The following is a 14,001-nucleotide window of genomic DNA, read 5'->3' as shown; positions in this document are numbered from 1 at the left end:
AGCGGGCCCGGCCCAGCGCCCTGGCCATGTGGCCGCTCCGGCCGCCAGTGCTGGGCAGCTGCCTCCGGCGGCCCCTGCTCTCTGCCTGGAGAGCTGGCTACAGCCCGGGCCTTCGCCCCGAACGCGCCTGGAGCCGCGTGCGGGCTGCACGTGGAGATGCACTCCCTGCTGGACCTGGGCCACAGCGCGCGGGCAGCTGGCAGCACCGCTGTGCGCGGCCGGGAGAGCCTGTCGGCGCCTCCCGGGGGGCAGGAATGATACCGCTCGAAGCTGGTGTCTCTCCCCACCCCGGGGGAAAATTAATGCCCCTTGTATGTTTGGACTTTGGAGATCCACTGTTGGGTGACTAAGTTAAACAGCACCGCTGTGGCCAGAGCAACGTGTTAAGTTAGTACATACAGCAGAGGAAACACTCAGTGCCTGCAGAAAGATGTTTCATATACAAATTGGGGATATGCAAATTGCCAGCTGTATGGATACCTAAAGGTCTAAACGGATGTGCTAAGTAAGGCTCCAGAAAGTCCCTTTCATCATCATCTTTCATACTCTTACCCATCTTAGTGGCCTAGAGGGATTTACTGTATAGAAAGAGTTGAAGTCTTACACTTGTGTGCTAATCTTCAGAATGAAAACTGGGAGGGAAGTAGCCAGAATACAAAAATGCTGTAACTAACTTGGATCCATTTACAAAGGGGGACCTGCTGTTGAGCAGCCTGCATGAGAAGGAAATTGTCCTTTGTGGTATTGTATTAATATTAATGAGGATCACAATTTGGTGTAGTCTTTATGCCATATGGAATTGCTTTGTACTTTAGCATAAACTAATACATATATATTTTAAAAAGTGCTTTCAGGGTATTCTCTTAATTGTGGGAGCAGCACTAAAAGTTCCTCTCTGCCTACAGTATGGTGGCTTTATTTGAAATGTCTCTCAGCTGGCCTATTTCCTACTCAAATATCGGTCCTGGACAAGTGGTGATGGCTGTCTTTTTAGTTAACCGCAGCGTAGATTATAACCTGTGTTTGAAGGCCTGCCCCACGGCATGCCACCGGTAGTATTCTTTCTGTGGCTCATTAAGCTCTCTAGAAATTTAGGATAGGAAAAAGAGAAATCCTTCCATAAGCACCTTGAAGCTGTATTAATCTAGAACAGTGGTTCTCGACCAGGAGTGCAGGGGCTGCGAGCAGGTTTCAGGGATGCGTCAAGTAGGACCAGTGTTAGACTTGTTGGGGCCCAGGGCAGAAAGCCTAAGCCCTGCTGTGCAGGGCTGAAGCCCAGAACCCGCCACCTGGGGCTGAAGCAGAAGCCTGAGCAACTGTGGGGGGGCCCAGTGGCAATTGCTCAGCGTGCTACCCCTCAACACCAGTCCTGGCTTTTCTATGTAGAGAATAGTTGTGGCACAGGTGAGCCATGGAGTTTTTGTAGCATGTGGCGGGGACTTCAGGAAGAAAAAGGTTAAGAACCCCTGATCTAGAATATCATGCTTAGAAGGGCACCGACCATTATTCTGGGTAGAATTTTACGGAACAATGTATTCACTCGTCCCTTGTGAAGCTTGAGAATAAAATCTGCATCTTTTCAGTTTCACACACATTGGATAGTTACAGGATAGTTGCCCACGGGGGGTGTTTTCTGAATTTTATTTTTTATTGTTGGGGTGGGGGAAGCACTGAGATGCATTTGTTTTAGATTAATCCACCACAATTTATGTGAGAGAACAGGTTTGTATCTTTGCTTTCACTTGGTGATTGGAACGTTTTCCACTTGCCACTAGGATGACATTAACATCTTGGACCAGAGGTGGGCAAACTAGGGCCTGCGGGCCACATCAAGCCTGCGGGACCGTCTTGCCTGGCCCCTGAGCACCTGGCCGGGGAGGCTAGCCTCTGGCCGCTCCCCAGCCACGCTGCCACTGTACCTCCAGCGCTCTGGCCAGTTGGGCAGCGCGGGCGGCATGGCTGGCTTTGGTGGGGCTGTGAGCTCCTGCTGCTCTGAGCAGCATGGTAAGGGGGCAGGGAGCAGTGGGGTTGGATAAGAGCCAGGGGGTCCTGGAGGGCAGTCAGGGGACAGGGAGCAGGGGGTGGTTGGATAGGTGTAGGAGTCCTGGGGGGGGGGATAAGGGTCGGGGCAGTCGGGATGGGGAACGGGGGGGTTGGATGGGGGTGGAGTCCCAGGGGACCTGTCAGGGCTGGGGTGTGGATAAGGGTCGGTGGGAAATCGGGACAGGGAGCGGGGGGGTTGGGTTGGGTCCTAGGGGGGTGGTTGGGGCGGGGGTCCTGGGGGGGGCAGGGTACAAGGAGCAGGGGGGTTGGATGGGTCAGAGGTTCTGAGGGGGGCAGTCAGGGGGTGGGAGGGGGCGGGGGCCAGGCTGTATGGGGAGGCACAGCCTTCCCTACCCGGCCCTCCATACAGTTTCGCAACCCCAATGTTGCCATTGGGCCAAAAAGTTTGTCCACCCCTATCTTAGACTGTAAGGGGATGACTTCCCATAGTCTCTTTCACTGCTGAAGGAGAAGATGAAGTTCTGCTTCAACACCCAGAATGCTGTAGGAAGGCTGTATCCCTAGAGTTCTTTGGAGTATCGTGGGTTTGTAGAAACCCTGTGATCACTTTCTGTAGGAATTTCATTTTATTCTTAGACTTCTTATTGGTTTGGGTACATTTCTGCAGGAACAACTAGCACAGGTGAAAGTGAACCTGTTTTCAAATATCACCTTCATACTGATGAACAAGTCATTGGTATACAGGCTGGAAGACTGACTACTGCTTACGTCTCCATATCTTCAGTGTCTGTAGACTGGTTTATTGATTAAGTGGGTCTCACACTAAGTATATAACTTCAAGAATCTCCTATGAGAATTGCTTTTTGTTTAGACTGAGTTGTCTCCTTCAGCTGTTTCATAGCAGCTTTATTCTGCTTAATAACTAGCCTGTGTTTGTTCTTCACTTGGAAGATACCTGCATGCTAAGTGTGGCTATTTAATTTATTCCCAATAAAAGACAGCTGAAGTTACAGAGACATGGATGGGGAGGACCAACATCCGTTGGTGAGAGAAACAAGCTTTTGCGCTTATTCAGAGCTCATCTTCGGGTCTGGGTGAAGTTACAGATATTTCATGATGCTGCCATAGAATCCCCTAATGCTGTGCTGCAAATTCTAGTCCAAGACTGAGTATGTCAACACTGGTTTATGTTAGTTTCCTCTGTCCTGTAAATGAAACCTGGGGCAGAAGTATCAGGAACCCCAAGGCAGAACTGGTCCTTTGTCAGAGACTTAGTGCAATTGGTACTCTTCTGATCCAGCAGATTGGAGCCTGGTACAGTGCAGGCAGGTTCTAGGCAAGCTTCTTCCTGCCTAGCTGTGTGAAAGAATCTTGCTTCTCCTCTGCAGTGTCCTACCCTGCGCTGGATCTTTTTTGAGTAGAGACTGAGTCGTATTGAATTGTATTTTGGTGTGTTTGTGCATACGGGGAAAGGCCTATGAATAAAAGTCTGAAGGGACAAGCATGAAAATCCATTGAACTCGCTTTATTTGTGAGCAACATCTAAATCTGCACTCTAGCCTCCTAAGGTAAAAGATCAAGGTACTAACTCCCACTGTCGTATTTAATCCACCAGGCTAGCTTCTAAATGCATTTTTCTCTGTTTAGTTCTGTCACTTTTTAAAAGTCTTTCACCAGGAAGAACAGTTGTGGGGGAAGGTTATGAGAGGTCCCCTGATGAGGAAATGGGTTCTTCCTCTTTCTTTCTTCTTAAGAACCTCTGCTTCCTAGATGGTCCTCTTGAGCCACCTTTGTCTAATTTCCCCATGGGCCAAAAGTTTAGACTATCCCAGACACAAATAGCAGCTGGGGCTCATAGCTGTTCTCAAAAGAAAGCCGTAGCGGCCACATGTGAGACCTGAGGGTTTCACTTACCAAAAAAAAAAAAAAAAGTAAGCATGTACAGTCTGCTCTATCTTTAATATGGGGATGATGCTCAGAAAGGCTACAGGCCCACCTCAGGCCAGAATGGAGCAGATCACTGCCCCGTTAAAGATGAGGATGGCTTGGGATTTTTAGTATAGAACAGTTGGATGAGTGGGTCTTGTTTCGGCCAACCCTGGGTTGGTCTTCTGGCTTGTGGGCACAGACCAGGGTATTTCTGGACGGATCCAGCTGGAATTTGTGGGATCACTGATTGGTTTTGTGAGGATGCAGGGTAGGAAAGAGTTAACCTCAATATATGGGCCAGAGCAGCCTTCTCGATGGTCCTGCCAGCACCTGCACTGGAGTCATGCTTGCCCCATGAAGCCCTGCTATCCACCTTTGGTATCCCTACAGAACTGCAGGGCCAGAGCCGATCTGCAAGATTGTTTGTCTTGAGCGGTGAAGTGGCCTTGGAGTTAGCAGTGAGAGACTGTCTTGTCTTCAGATCCTTCTGAATATATTTGTTGAATAGTCACATGTGCTTTCATCTGTGTTTTCACTTGTGCTTTCACTCTCGCTGTGTGACCAATAGCACAATGGGGTTCCACATTCAGTGACAGCGGAGTAAGAAGGTATTTCCCCTAACTGTCAGGCTGTGAACTCAGTATGGGCTCGGAGAGACAGGCTGGGTTCCTTTTTGCCCATCTTCCCCAATAACCAAGGCACTGCCAGATGTACGGCCCTGAACCATACTTGTGCAATCCCATTGCCTTCACTAGGGTTGCTTAGGAAAAGTTAAAGGAGGAATTTTGGCTCAGCAGTTGATTTAGTTAAGAAACCTGGTGTTCAAGACTGAATAGAGCAGGCCTGTGCTCGCTGCGCTAATGCGAGCAAGAATGTACTTTAGGGGACCCTGAATATACATGGGCACAGGTCTGACAACTGCTCTTCGGAACAGAACTGTGCTTTAATATCGCACTCTTGTGGCGTGAACCCCAGTCTCTGTTCTCTTGTTGCTCCTCCCTTGGGGCTCTGGCTTTCAGAGCCTTCTGTTTCCTGGGGTGGTAAGAACGTGTCATTTATATAATGGCGAACCCTTGTCCAGGGGCTTTGCTCTTTTTTTCTTTCCTGTCACCTTGGCTATGATGTGATGAACTTGTGGGTGCTGCCCTGAAGTTCAGCAGCTTTTTTTATGACTTGACACTACTGGCTACTGACTGCACCCTTAGAAATTGAACTTCAGCCCACAAAAGGAGGAGAAGGTTGAGAGGTCAGGCTGAGTCTCTGGCCCTGTTGTGCCCAGGTGCTGGCTCATACCTGGTGTATTGGATCGCCCCCATTAGCCCATTTTGCACTTCTGTTGTATAACATGAACGAAAATGGGCAAATAAACTGTAAATCTCCATTTGCAATGTCAAGCAATGTGATCTTTCTTCGCTCTAGGAAACAGTCACTAGTCTTTAATACTTTGCATTTGTATAGCTTCTTCTGTCTGAGGCTCTCCTCGCACTTGCAGTGTCTTCCCTTTCTGGTTGTCTTTGCAGGTTGCTTGTAGTGTACTTGACACAGCTGGCCAGGACTGGTGCCTGCAAGACACATCAGGGTAGTTAACAGAGAGGAAAGTGGCTGTTAGGGTGAGTTAATACGGAATCTCTTAGGCTGAGATCTTGCTGGCTGTTAACAAGTGACAGTGGATAGCAGGTGGCTGGAAGCGCAATTTTCATTGTTCCTGAATTCCACTATGACTTTAGTAACTGAATTCTCATGCAGTCTTGGCTATTGTACATACATAATGGAATAGTTCATATCCTTAGAAAGCTGCTTTCTATGTCTAATTCTTGATATAGCGGCTACTAACATCATGATTGGAAAATACACGAAATATAAGATAGTAATCAGAAAGACGTGGTCTGTGGTTTTTTTTTTTTTAAAGGCATGCATCTCATAGCTGGTCAGGGCTAGAAACCACCTCTTTAGCATTGTTAAGTAGCATTCCCAGCTCTCCAATGGCCTAAAGCTTTTCAGTGATTTGCAAGGTATGTGACCTTTGAAATTGCCAATAGTCTTTCCTAAAGTATTGTCTCTGTCAGTGGGCCAGGATTGCTATTCCAAGGCCTGGCACATGAATCAGTCTCCTGTTGCTCTGCGACATGGGCCACATGTGTAGGTTTGTTATGAGGATGAGGCTGCTGGTCGTGCATTGCATAGAAGGCATGGAGGGATAGATCCAGAACTGGGGGTACTGTGTAAACACTGCTTCACCTTGTTGTGGAGTTCAACGTTTGGTTTTAATAAAATATATTCTGTGTTAGCATTAAGCCACCCGGTTCTCTTTTCTTCTCCTGGGCCTCAAAAATGCCCTCTGTTGAGGAATAGTCTGGACTGGGAATATGGGTTGGCATGGTTTTAAACACTAGTGTAGACAGAGTTTAAAAACTTGTGAGCTGGTCATGGTCAAGCCCAGGTTCCCCTGCAGGACTGACCACAATGTTTCTTCCTCCCTCTCTTCCTCCAACTAGCTGCTTGGTGGCGTTTGGTGTGGGAAGTGTTTTCCTGGCCAGTCTGCCAGATCACTCGGGAACGGAACGCGCAGCAGAGGCAGCAGGAAGCAGGCGGGAGCCGTGGCTTTGGGTGGGGTGGGGGCTGCCTCTGCTGGGAGTGATCATCTGGAAGCCATCAGCAAGAGGGGGAGGGGGCCTCTCATCCGATTCTACCAGGGCCACACACACAGGCTGGCCCTACAGGGACCTCAGCTTAGATGCTTGGCTCTTTCTTACTATGGAGAAGTTGCGGGGGGGGGGTGGGGTGGGCGGCGGCGGGGTGGTGAGTAACCAGAGGCCCTTGCTGCAGCTCACCAGCTCTCTCAATCTTTTAGTCCTCCCTCTTCCCTGCCCAGCCCTGCACCTTTCACAGCCCTCAAACACATCCTGGAGGAGCTGTGACTCCTCAGCTGCTGCAGTGACCAGCTCAGGGCCAGGCTCTGCTCCGCTGGTACTGGAGGGTCCCTTTACCTTGGTCTTGCTTAGCACCTTTGAACTGAAGGATTCCAAAGACTCTTCCCATCTCTCTGTATTGGAGTCATTGTGTCCAGTGGTGAAATGGAGCCCCGCAGGGACTGAACCTAGCAATTTCATAGTGCAGGTAACCAGTCCGCAACAGGGTATGACAGCAAGGAGAGGCCACTGTGTCCAATTGAAAGTGAATTGGTTGTTCAGTGAAGTAGAATGCAATGACCAAGTTAGAAGTTGGGCAGACTGCTGGGGCTGATGCCTTGTCTTACAAGAGGTACCCTGGGCTCTAATGAATACGTATGTCTAGGCCCTCCGTACTAAGCCTCATCTGAAAGATGCAGTGTCCCTAGTCTCATCCGGGGCATTGGGTCTTTTTAATATTAATTCAAGGAGTAGTGCACCTACTGCATCACCACTTTCTTCAGCACCTTGGATTTTCTTTAGTGGCCTCCTAGCCAAGCTTTGTTCTGCTCTGATCCTGCATAATTCTGGAGGTTGCAAGAGATCTCAGCCTGCGGTGGTGTGGCTGTGGAATGAGAGTTGGGGAGCAGGCAGTCTTTGAATCACACCTGCTTGCAGTGAGGGTGGGGAAACTCCTCTTCTCCCCCATCCCTCAAAAACAAGATGGTGTGAAAGGTCTTTGGGCTCAAATAAACTGTTGTCATTAATAGGAGCAGAGTCCCAAAGCAGTTAGTCTCTCAGTTTGGAAAGCCGATTGCTCCCCCAACCACTGGAATGGTGTGATGTCCCTCCCAGGTATGGTTCCCATTCCTAGCTCTTCCCTCACCTCTGCCCTAAAATCACTTGGATGCTGCTCTGTCCTTCAGGGGCAGCAGCACCTTGTCCTCTACCTCTTCTGGGCAGAAAGTGCTTCATGTAGGAAGTATGAGGCTGATGGGGCCTGGTTAGTTTCTGCCGGCACAGTAGCCCAAGAGGGAGTGACTGACATTGACTAGGTTTCTGTCCTTCCTTCGGGAGGATCAGCACCATCTTTACCCACAGGACTGTCCCATGTAGCAGATCTTAAAATGCAAGGTCCCAGCAATCCCTGAATTTAAATACCCGGAAAAGGACGTTGGGAGTTAGTTTGGATTAGCCGCAATTCCCCAGACACCTCCAAATTCTCATGAAAATGACCCCCGCCCAACTCCAGGTGTAGGTGTGATCTCAGGTTGTGATCACTGCCTGGAAAAAGGACTGTAGATCTGTAGCTTGAGGTGAAGTGCAGGAACGGCTGCTCCTCCATCTCAGGAGAATAATCTTTTGTTTGGTTCCCTGAAAGTTTCTTTGACTACCAATCTGGTTCTTGCAAAACAGGTAGCATCTGGGAAGAGCACCCTCTGGGGCTCTATCCTGTAATGTAGTATATCATGGTAAAAAGACAGGTTTCAGAATAACAGCCGTGTTAGTCTGAATTCGCAAAAAGAAAAGGAGTACTTGTGGACCTTAGAGACTCACCAATTTATTTGAGCATAAGCTTTTGTGAGCTTATGATGCATCCGATGAAGTGAGCTGTAGCTCACGAAAGCTTATGCTCAAATAAATTGGTGAGTCTCTAAGGTGCCACAAGTACTCCTTTTCTTTATGGTAAAAAGAGTGAACCTTCATCTTCAGGTTTGGAGTGGGCATTGCCTGTCCTCTTGAGCATTGCCTGTCCCAGCTAACCCTCTGTCTCCCTCTCAGCCTGGCCAACATCCCACTGACCCCAGAGACCCAGCGGGACCAGGAGCGGCGGATACGCAGAGAAATTGCGAACAGCAACGAGCGAAGGCGGATGCAGAGCATCAATGCTGGCTTCCAGTCTCTGAAAACCCTCATTCCACACACAGACGGGGAGAAGCTCAGTAAGGTGAGGGGGAGTCTGTGTCTGTATGGCTGTGAGGGTGTGCACATGTTCCAGGGTGGGTGTCCAGATTCTGTCTGAGCTGCCAGGATCCTCTAGCTATTAACTTGTTGCTGGCCCATTGCTTTGTAGCAGTGACATTCTGTCATTAAGTAACTCAATCTCCCAACCATGTGAATCTAAAAAAATCTCCTAAGTAAAATAAGCTCACACAGAAAACTTCAGCTTGTAGTTAAGGTTGCTCCTGTGATTATGTAATGAGATGACGAACTTGAGGGGGGCGGGGGGAAGGTAGCGTGAGCACTGAAATTATAGTGAAGGTAAGTAATATAGAAGTTCCCTTAGCCTTGCAATTCATAGACTACACTAGTGATATGTTAAGAGTGTGTAGACATGTTGTAGAGCAAATATGCACGTTGCATTTTTCATGTCAAACCAATGAGTGGCGTGGCAAGATAACTAGAAAATTTAGCAAAAAGAAAAGGAGTACTTGTGGCACCTTAGAGACTAACAAATTTATTTGAGCATAAGCTTTCGTGAGCTGCTGCTCACGAAAGCTTATGCTCAAATAAATTTGTTAGTCTCTGAGGTGCCACAAGTACTCCTTTTCTTTTTGCAGATACAGACTAACATGGCTGCTACTCTGAAACCTAGAATATTTAGGTAAATTACTGTCACTGGCCACTTCCCTGCTCTTTAGTGAGTAGGGATTGTAAAACTGATGGTGTTGTTGCCTCATATAAGGCTGTTACCAGTGAAGCAATTTTACCTGTGCTAGTAGAATGTTCTGTGTGGGGAATTCCTGGGGCACGCACCTGTGATGTGCCTTAAATACCCAGGACATTGAAAAAATCAGGATGGCATAAACATGGAACACTCTGTGTGCATACGTTGGTGCTAGGTCCCGGAGCGCTGCTTCTGTCCTGAGCAATTCCTCCCAGGAGTTCCAGAGCAGGGAGTGGTGGTGGTGGTGACAGGACTAGTTCATACATTTTGGCGGCGGGGGGGGGGGGGGGGAGGTAGAAGTATCTTAAACCCTAGAGAGCTGAGAGCCCTTTCCCATCTCCTGCAAGACTTAGGAGCGCTGCAGGAGACAAGGGAGCAGAGTCTCTTATCTTTGAGTTCCTGGACTTTGCAGGACAGGATTCTTTTGCCAGTGAGCCCCTTACAGCTTCTTGCGAGCAAACTGGCTTCCGATGAAGCACATCACAGCCTAGGCACACAGCCAGTTAGGCACTGAAGCACTTAGTTTCTACTAATATAAGACCAAGGAGCCCAGCAGGGCTTAGGTGCTCCTAGATCTCAGTGTTGCTAAAGTTCCCCATGTTGTTGTCTGGGCTACCTGGCTTGCTCTGTTCCCTCTTGGCCTTCCTGGAGCATATAAAGTTGTGGCAAACAGTGCTAGTAACTTTGGTCTTTGCAGCTGCTATTTATGGATGCTGCTGTGAATGTCTCGTGTAGAGCCACAGCTTGCTATGACTTTCCTTTTGCACCGGAAATGTCTTTTAAAATCGCAGGCATGTGAACAGCCCCGCTATTCAAAAAGGATTAATTGAACCCCTTCGGATTGTGAAATGACTCCTGTGACTTACATGGAGCCCTGCAGCCCACCCTACATATCCCCTCAGTGTGAGAATGTTTGTCACATGTTTGCTCTCATCCTTATGCAGGGCTGTAAATGCTGCTCCTGCCGAGCTAACTAGGCAGCTGCTAATGATGCTTCCAGAAAGGAAACGTGGTGGTGGTTTGGGGCTGGGGGTATGTGTGTGTGAAGTTCTCTGCTTATTGGTGCAGCATGGGCAGCAGCAGGGTGGGCATCTGCCATGTTGCCCTGCCATTGTGCTTAGCTGACCTGGAGAGAATGCCCTCTCCATGGAGGAGAGGGGACTTGAAGTCTCATTCAGTTCTTCTCAGACTGAGATCAAAGGGGCCGGTTAGTGCCTCGTACACTGGTAGATTTTGTAACATAGAAACTTGTACGCTAGGAATTGAGCTGAGACCAAGCAACTTGCATCGCAGGCCACCAAGTAACTCTCAGATGCTAACCCCTGGCTCTTTGGGGCATAGGCTCTGGGGCTTCCAGGAGGTGCTGTGGGTGGTCTAGGAGGCTGATGCTGGCATGGCCCATTGGCAGAGTGCTAGGAGCAGCTGTAAAGGCAGGTCCAGAACAAGTTGGGGTTCCAGCTGGGGAAGGAGGTGGCTCACGGCTACCACCAGTGCACTGAGGGCCAAGGTACATTTCATTGTCTGGGGGGAGCTCCTTTTAGCACTTCACAAGCACTGAGGAGTCTTTCTGGTCAGGGGTTGAGTGGGGAACACTTATGGCTTAGGGGCCTGGGAGGCAGATGACTGGGGGCTCATCTTCACGGGGAGCTACTACACTGATAGGATAGTTAATCTGGGAGTAGTGGCAGTTTGTCTCCTACCCCCAGTCGCCATTTGGTGCAAGGACTCCAGCTGTCTGACAGATGCTTTTTGGAAGGGGTACAGGAACAAATCTCCAGTTATATTTGTTGGTTGGGGGGGAATATTGAGGGGTGGGGAGCATGAGTGGGGAGATGATGACACACTGACCTTCCTGTGCCACTAACCCTCTTTGCTGGTTCTCCCAAGGCGGCGATTCTCCAGCAAACAGCTGAATACATCTTCTCCCTGGAGCAGGAGAAGACTCGGTTACTGCAGCAGAACACACAGCTCAAGCGGTTCATCCAGGTAGTACAACTGCTGCTTTTCTCTCCGCTATTCCCCTTTCCGACCTCTCTGCCAGGAAAGCTCCAGAACACAGAATAACCCAGGCCCCTTAGCAAGCATGAGAAGCATTTGTATTGCCCAATGTAATCCCCACCCATCCCGGTCGGTATTGGTTAGCTGATGGAATGTCGCTGGGTCTCTCTGTGCGTCACCTGGTGGAGTTGCTCTGCTCTCTCTGGGTGCGTGGCCAGTCAGGCCTCCTGCTTCTCCCCCAAACTCTTCTAGATCAGGAGTGGAAACCCTGTGGGGATGGGAGGGGAGACTTCCTGCCGCTTATCCTTGTGACACGGTGAAGTTGGGTATAGGCCTCTTCCCTGCCTGGGTGTGTATCCCAGTCATCTTGACCTGTCCCTGTGCTTGCGTGATCCAGATCTCAGAGCTTTGCTGCATCTGTTTTGCTGGGAAACTGACAAGAAGCAGCACAAACCTGATGTAACCTGCCCCTGCAGAGGGCAAAGTGAATGGGGAGTTGCTCATTGGATAGGATGTCCTTAAGCTGACTAGCTGCTCCAGGTGCCTTGTTGGCAGTGACTTTCCACTCTGATAATGTGCTCAGTGCTTATTTAAGTGAGGGTCTGGTCTGGTTTGGGTTCCTGACCTGCAGTACCCCTGCTCTCCAGCCCTGGGACCCCACACAGCTGTGCCAATGCACCTTGGCTTAGCTAGCTGGGACTGTGCAGGCAGAGGCTGCAGCCATGTAGCTGTCAGCACTAGTGGCGAATGCATGATGAGCCCACAGCTCACTTTTGCGGGGGTTTTAATATTCTGGCAGGGCCAAAGGCGAGCTCGTTTTAACCCCTCACTGGTGGGATGGCATTCACAGTGCTGCACTCCTTGCTACTCCATTTCGGTGTAGCAGGAACTTGGGCCCTAGCTGGGGAGCTGACTGTGTTTTAAAACTGGATAAATCTGTTTGCATGTGACCAAAATATTGATGGCTTTTACAGGCTGGGTTACAGTTCTCGGGCGTTTCTGGAGAGTTGTCCAAGAAGGCTGTAGCGTGGCTGGAGTGTGTCAGCGGCTCATCCCTGGCTGTGATCTTGTTGGCTATCAAGTGAAGCAGGATCAAGCCTAGGGACAGAGTTTGTGTGGGAGACTGACACAAGCTCAGGGACACAGCAGGAAGTGCTGGTGGTGACTGAGGGGAGAGAGCACTTTCCCTGGGCGTGGGTCCTGAGCCCAGCATTGTGCCAGAAAACCACTGTGCTCCTGGAGATGTCCTGAGCTGCTCTATCAGATTGTTTGCTGAAATGTGTGTCACTAGGAGTTTTAACCCCCTGTCTAGGCAAGTGCCAGTGGGGTAATTAGTAACTGCTGGCACTTAGCCCTTTTCATCTATAGATCTTTTTTTCACAAAGGGGCGGAGTGAAGGTTATTATCCCCCCTTCAGAAGCTGAAGGATACAGAAAAGGAGTCTCCTGACGCTAACCATTGCTGCTGCTGCCCTGCGTTTACCCTGATATGGGTTCTTCACTTGCTGTTGTCCTGTTCTTGTGTGCTGCTGTGTTCCATTCCAGAGGTGGCTGCACTTTGCTGTGCAATCTGTGGCATGCTCTGGGATCCCTGTGGTGATGGAAGGGTATTCGTTGACAGGCCCTGTGGTCACCGTTTGGTCCCTTTGCCTCTAACTTTGTTTTATTGGCAGGAGTTCAGTGGCTCCTCCCCGAAGCGGCGGCGGGCAGAGGACAAGGACGAGGGCATTGGCTCGCCAGACATCTGGGAGGACGAGAAGGCAGAGGATCTGCGCCGAGAAATGATCGAACTCCGACAGCAGCTTGACAAGGAGCGCTCGGTCCGCATGATGCTGGAGGAGCAGGTGAGGCCTGTGCAGGGGGTGTAGACAACCTGGACACAAGGTAGCTGGTGCAAGGAGGGTGCTCTGCTCTCCAGGCAGTGGTGTCTGGGGGAACTGACAGCCTCTGAGGAGCCTGTTCAGGGTTGTGACTGGAGGAGGAGAGGACCCAGCCTGTGCCACCTGCTCACCAGCAGATTGACTCCTCAGGGAGGCAGCCGTCTGTGCTCCTGGCCCCTTGTGCTTGCAGCAGGGTAGTGCAGGCAGTCTGCAGTCTTGTGGCGCCCTCTAGTGCACGATGGCAGATCAACCCAGATGAGATGTGCTGAGACACTAATTTCTCTGAAGTACCATCTGCCAGGAATTTCTTTTGTCTTGGTGAAGCGACTACAATTTGTAAGCAGGTAGAGTGGGATCCTGGCACTGTGCCGGACGCTGTGTGCCGTGTCCTGAAGGATATATGCGCTGCCTTCCCCGTGTTCCAGCCATTTTCCCCCTTGGCTCAGGAGCTCCTGACGTGCTGTTGCTGCCCTTGTCATTGTTTGCCTGTCAATTGCCTATGTTCTGTGGTCACAGCATGTTCTTGTAGCCCATCAGGGCTCTGGCTGTATCCGCCTCAGCCTTGCTGGGCGCATTCATGTCTCTTGACGGGCCGCGTCTTCACTGGTGTGTGTCAGAAGGCAGAGCAGGGCTGC

The 14,001-nt window shown here is 50.0% G+C and overlaps 1 protein-coding gene across 2 annotated transcripts in view; it reads left to right on the top strand.

Moving 5' to 3' along the window:
• TFAP4 (transcription factor AP-4) overlaps positions 1-14,001 on the top strand; it is a 39,047-nt gene that overhangs the window by 751 nt on the left and 24,295 nt on the right. For both annotated transcript variants that reach the window (XM_077827905.1, XM_077827904.1), the window contains exons 2-4: positions 8,604-8,769; positions 11,377-11,475; positions 13,160-13,330. In XM_077827905.1, the coding sequence (XP_077684031.1) occupies positions 8,604-8,769; positions 11,377-11,475; positions 13,160-13,330 (436 nt within the window). The remainder of the gene's footprint in view (positions 1-8,603; positions 8,770-11,376; positions 11,476-13,159; positions 13,331-14,001) is intronic.

This window comes from Eretmochelys imbricata, chromosome 10, assembly GCF_965152235.1.
Source record: "Eretmochelys imbricata isolate rEreImb1 chromosome 10, rEreImb1.hap1, whole genome shotgun sequence".
Classification (NCBI taxonomy): domain Eukaryota; kingdom Metazoa; phylum Chordata; order Testudines; family Cheloniidae; genus Eretmochelys; species Eretmochelys imbricata.
The sequence above is the reverse complement of the archived record's forward strand: the minus strand, read 5'-3'. Positions and strand labels throughout refer to the sequence as shown.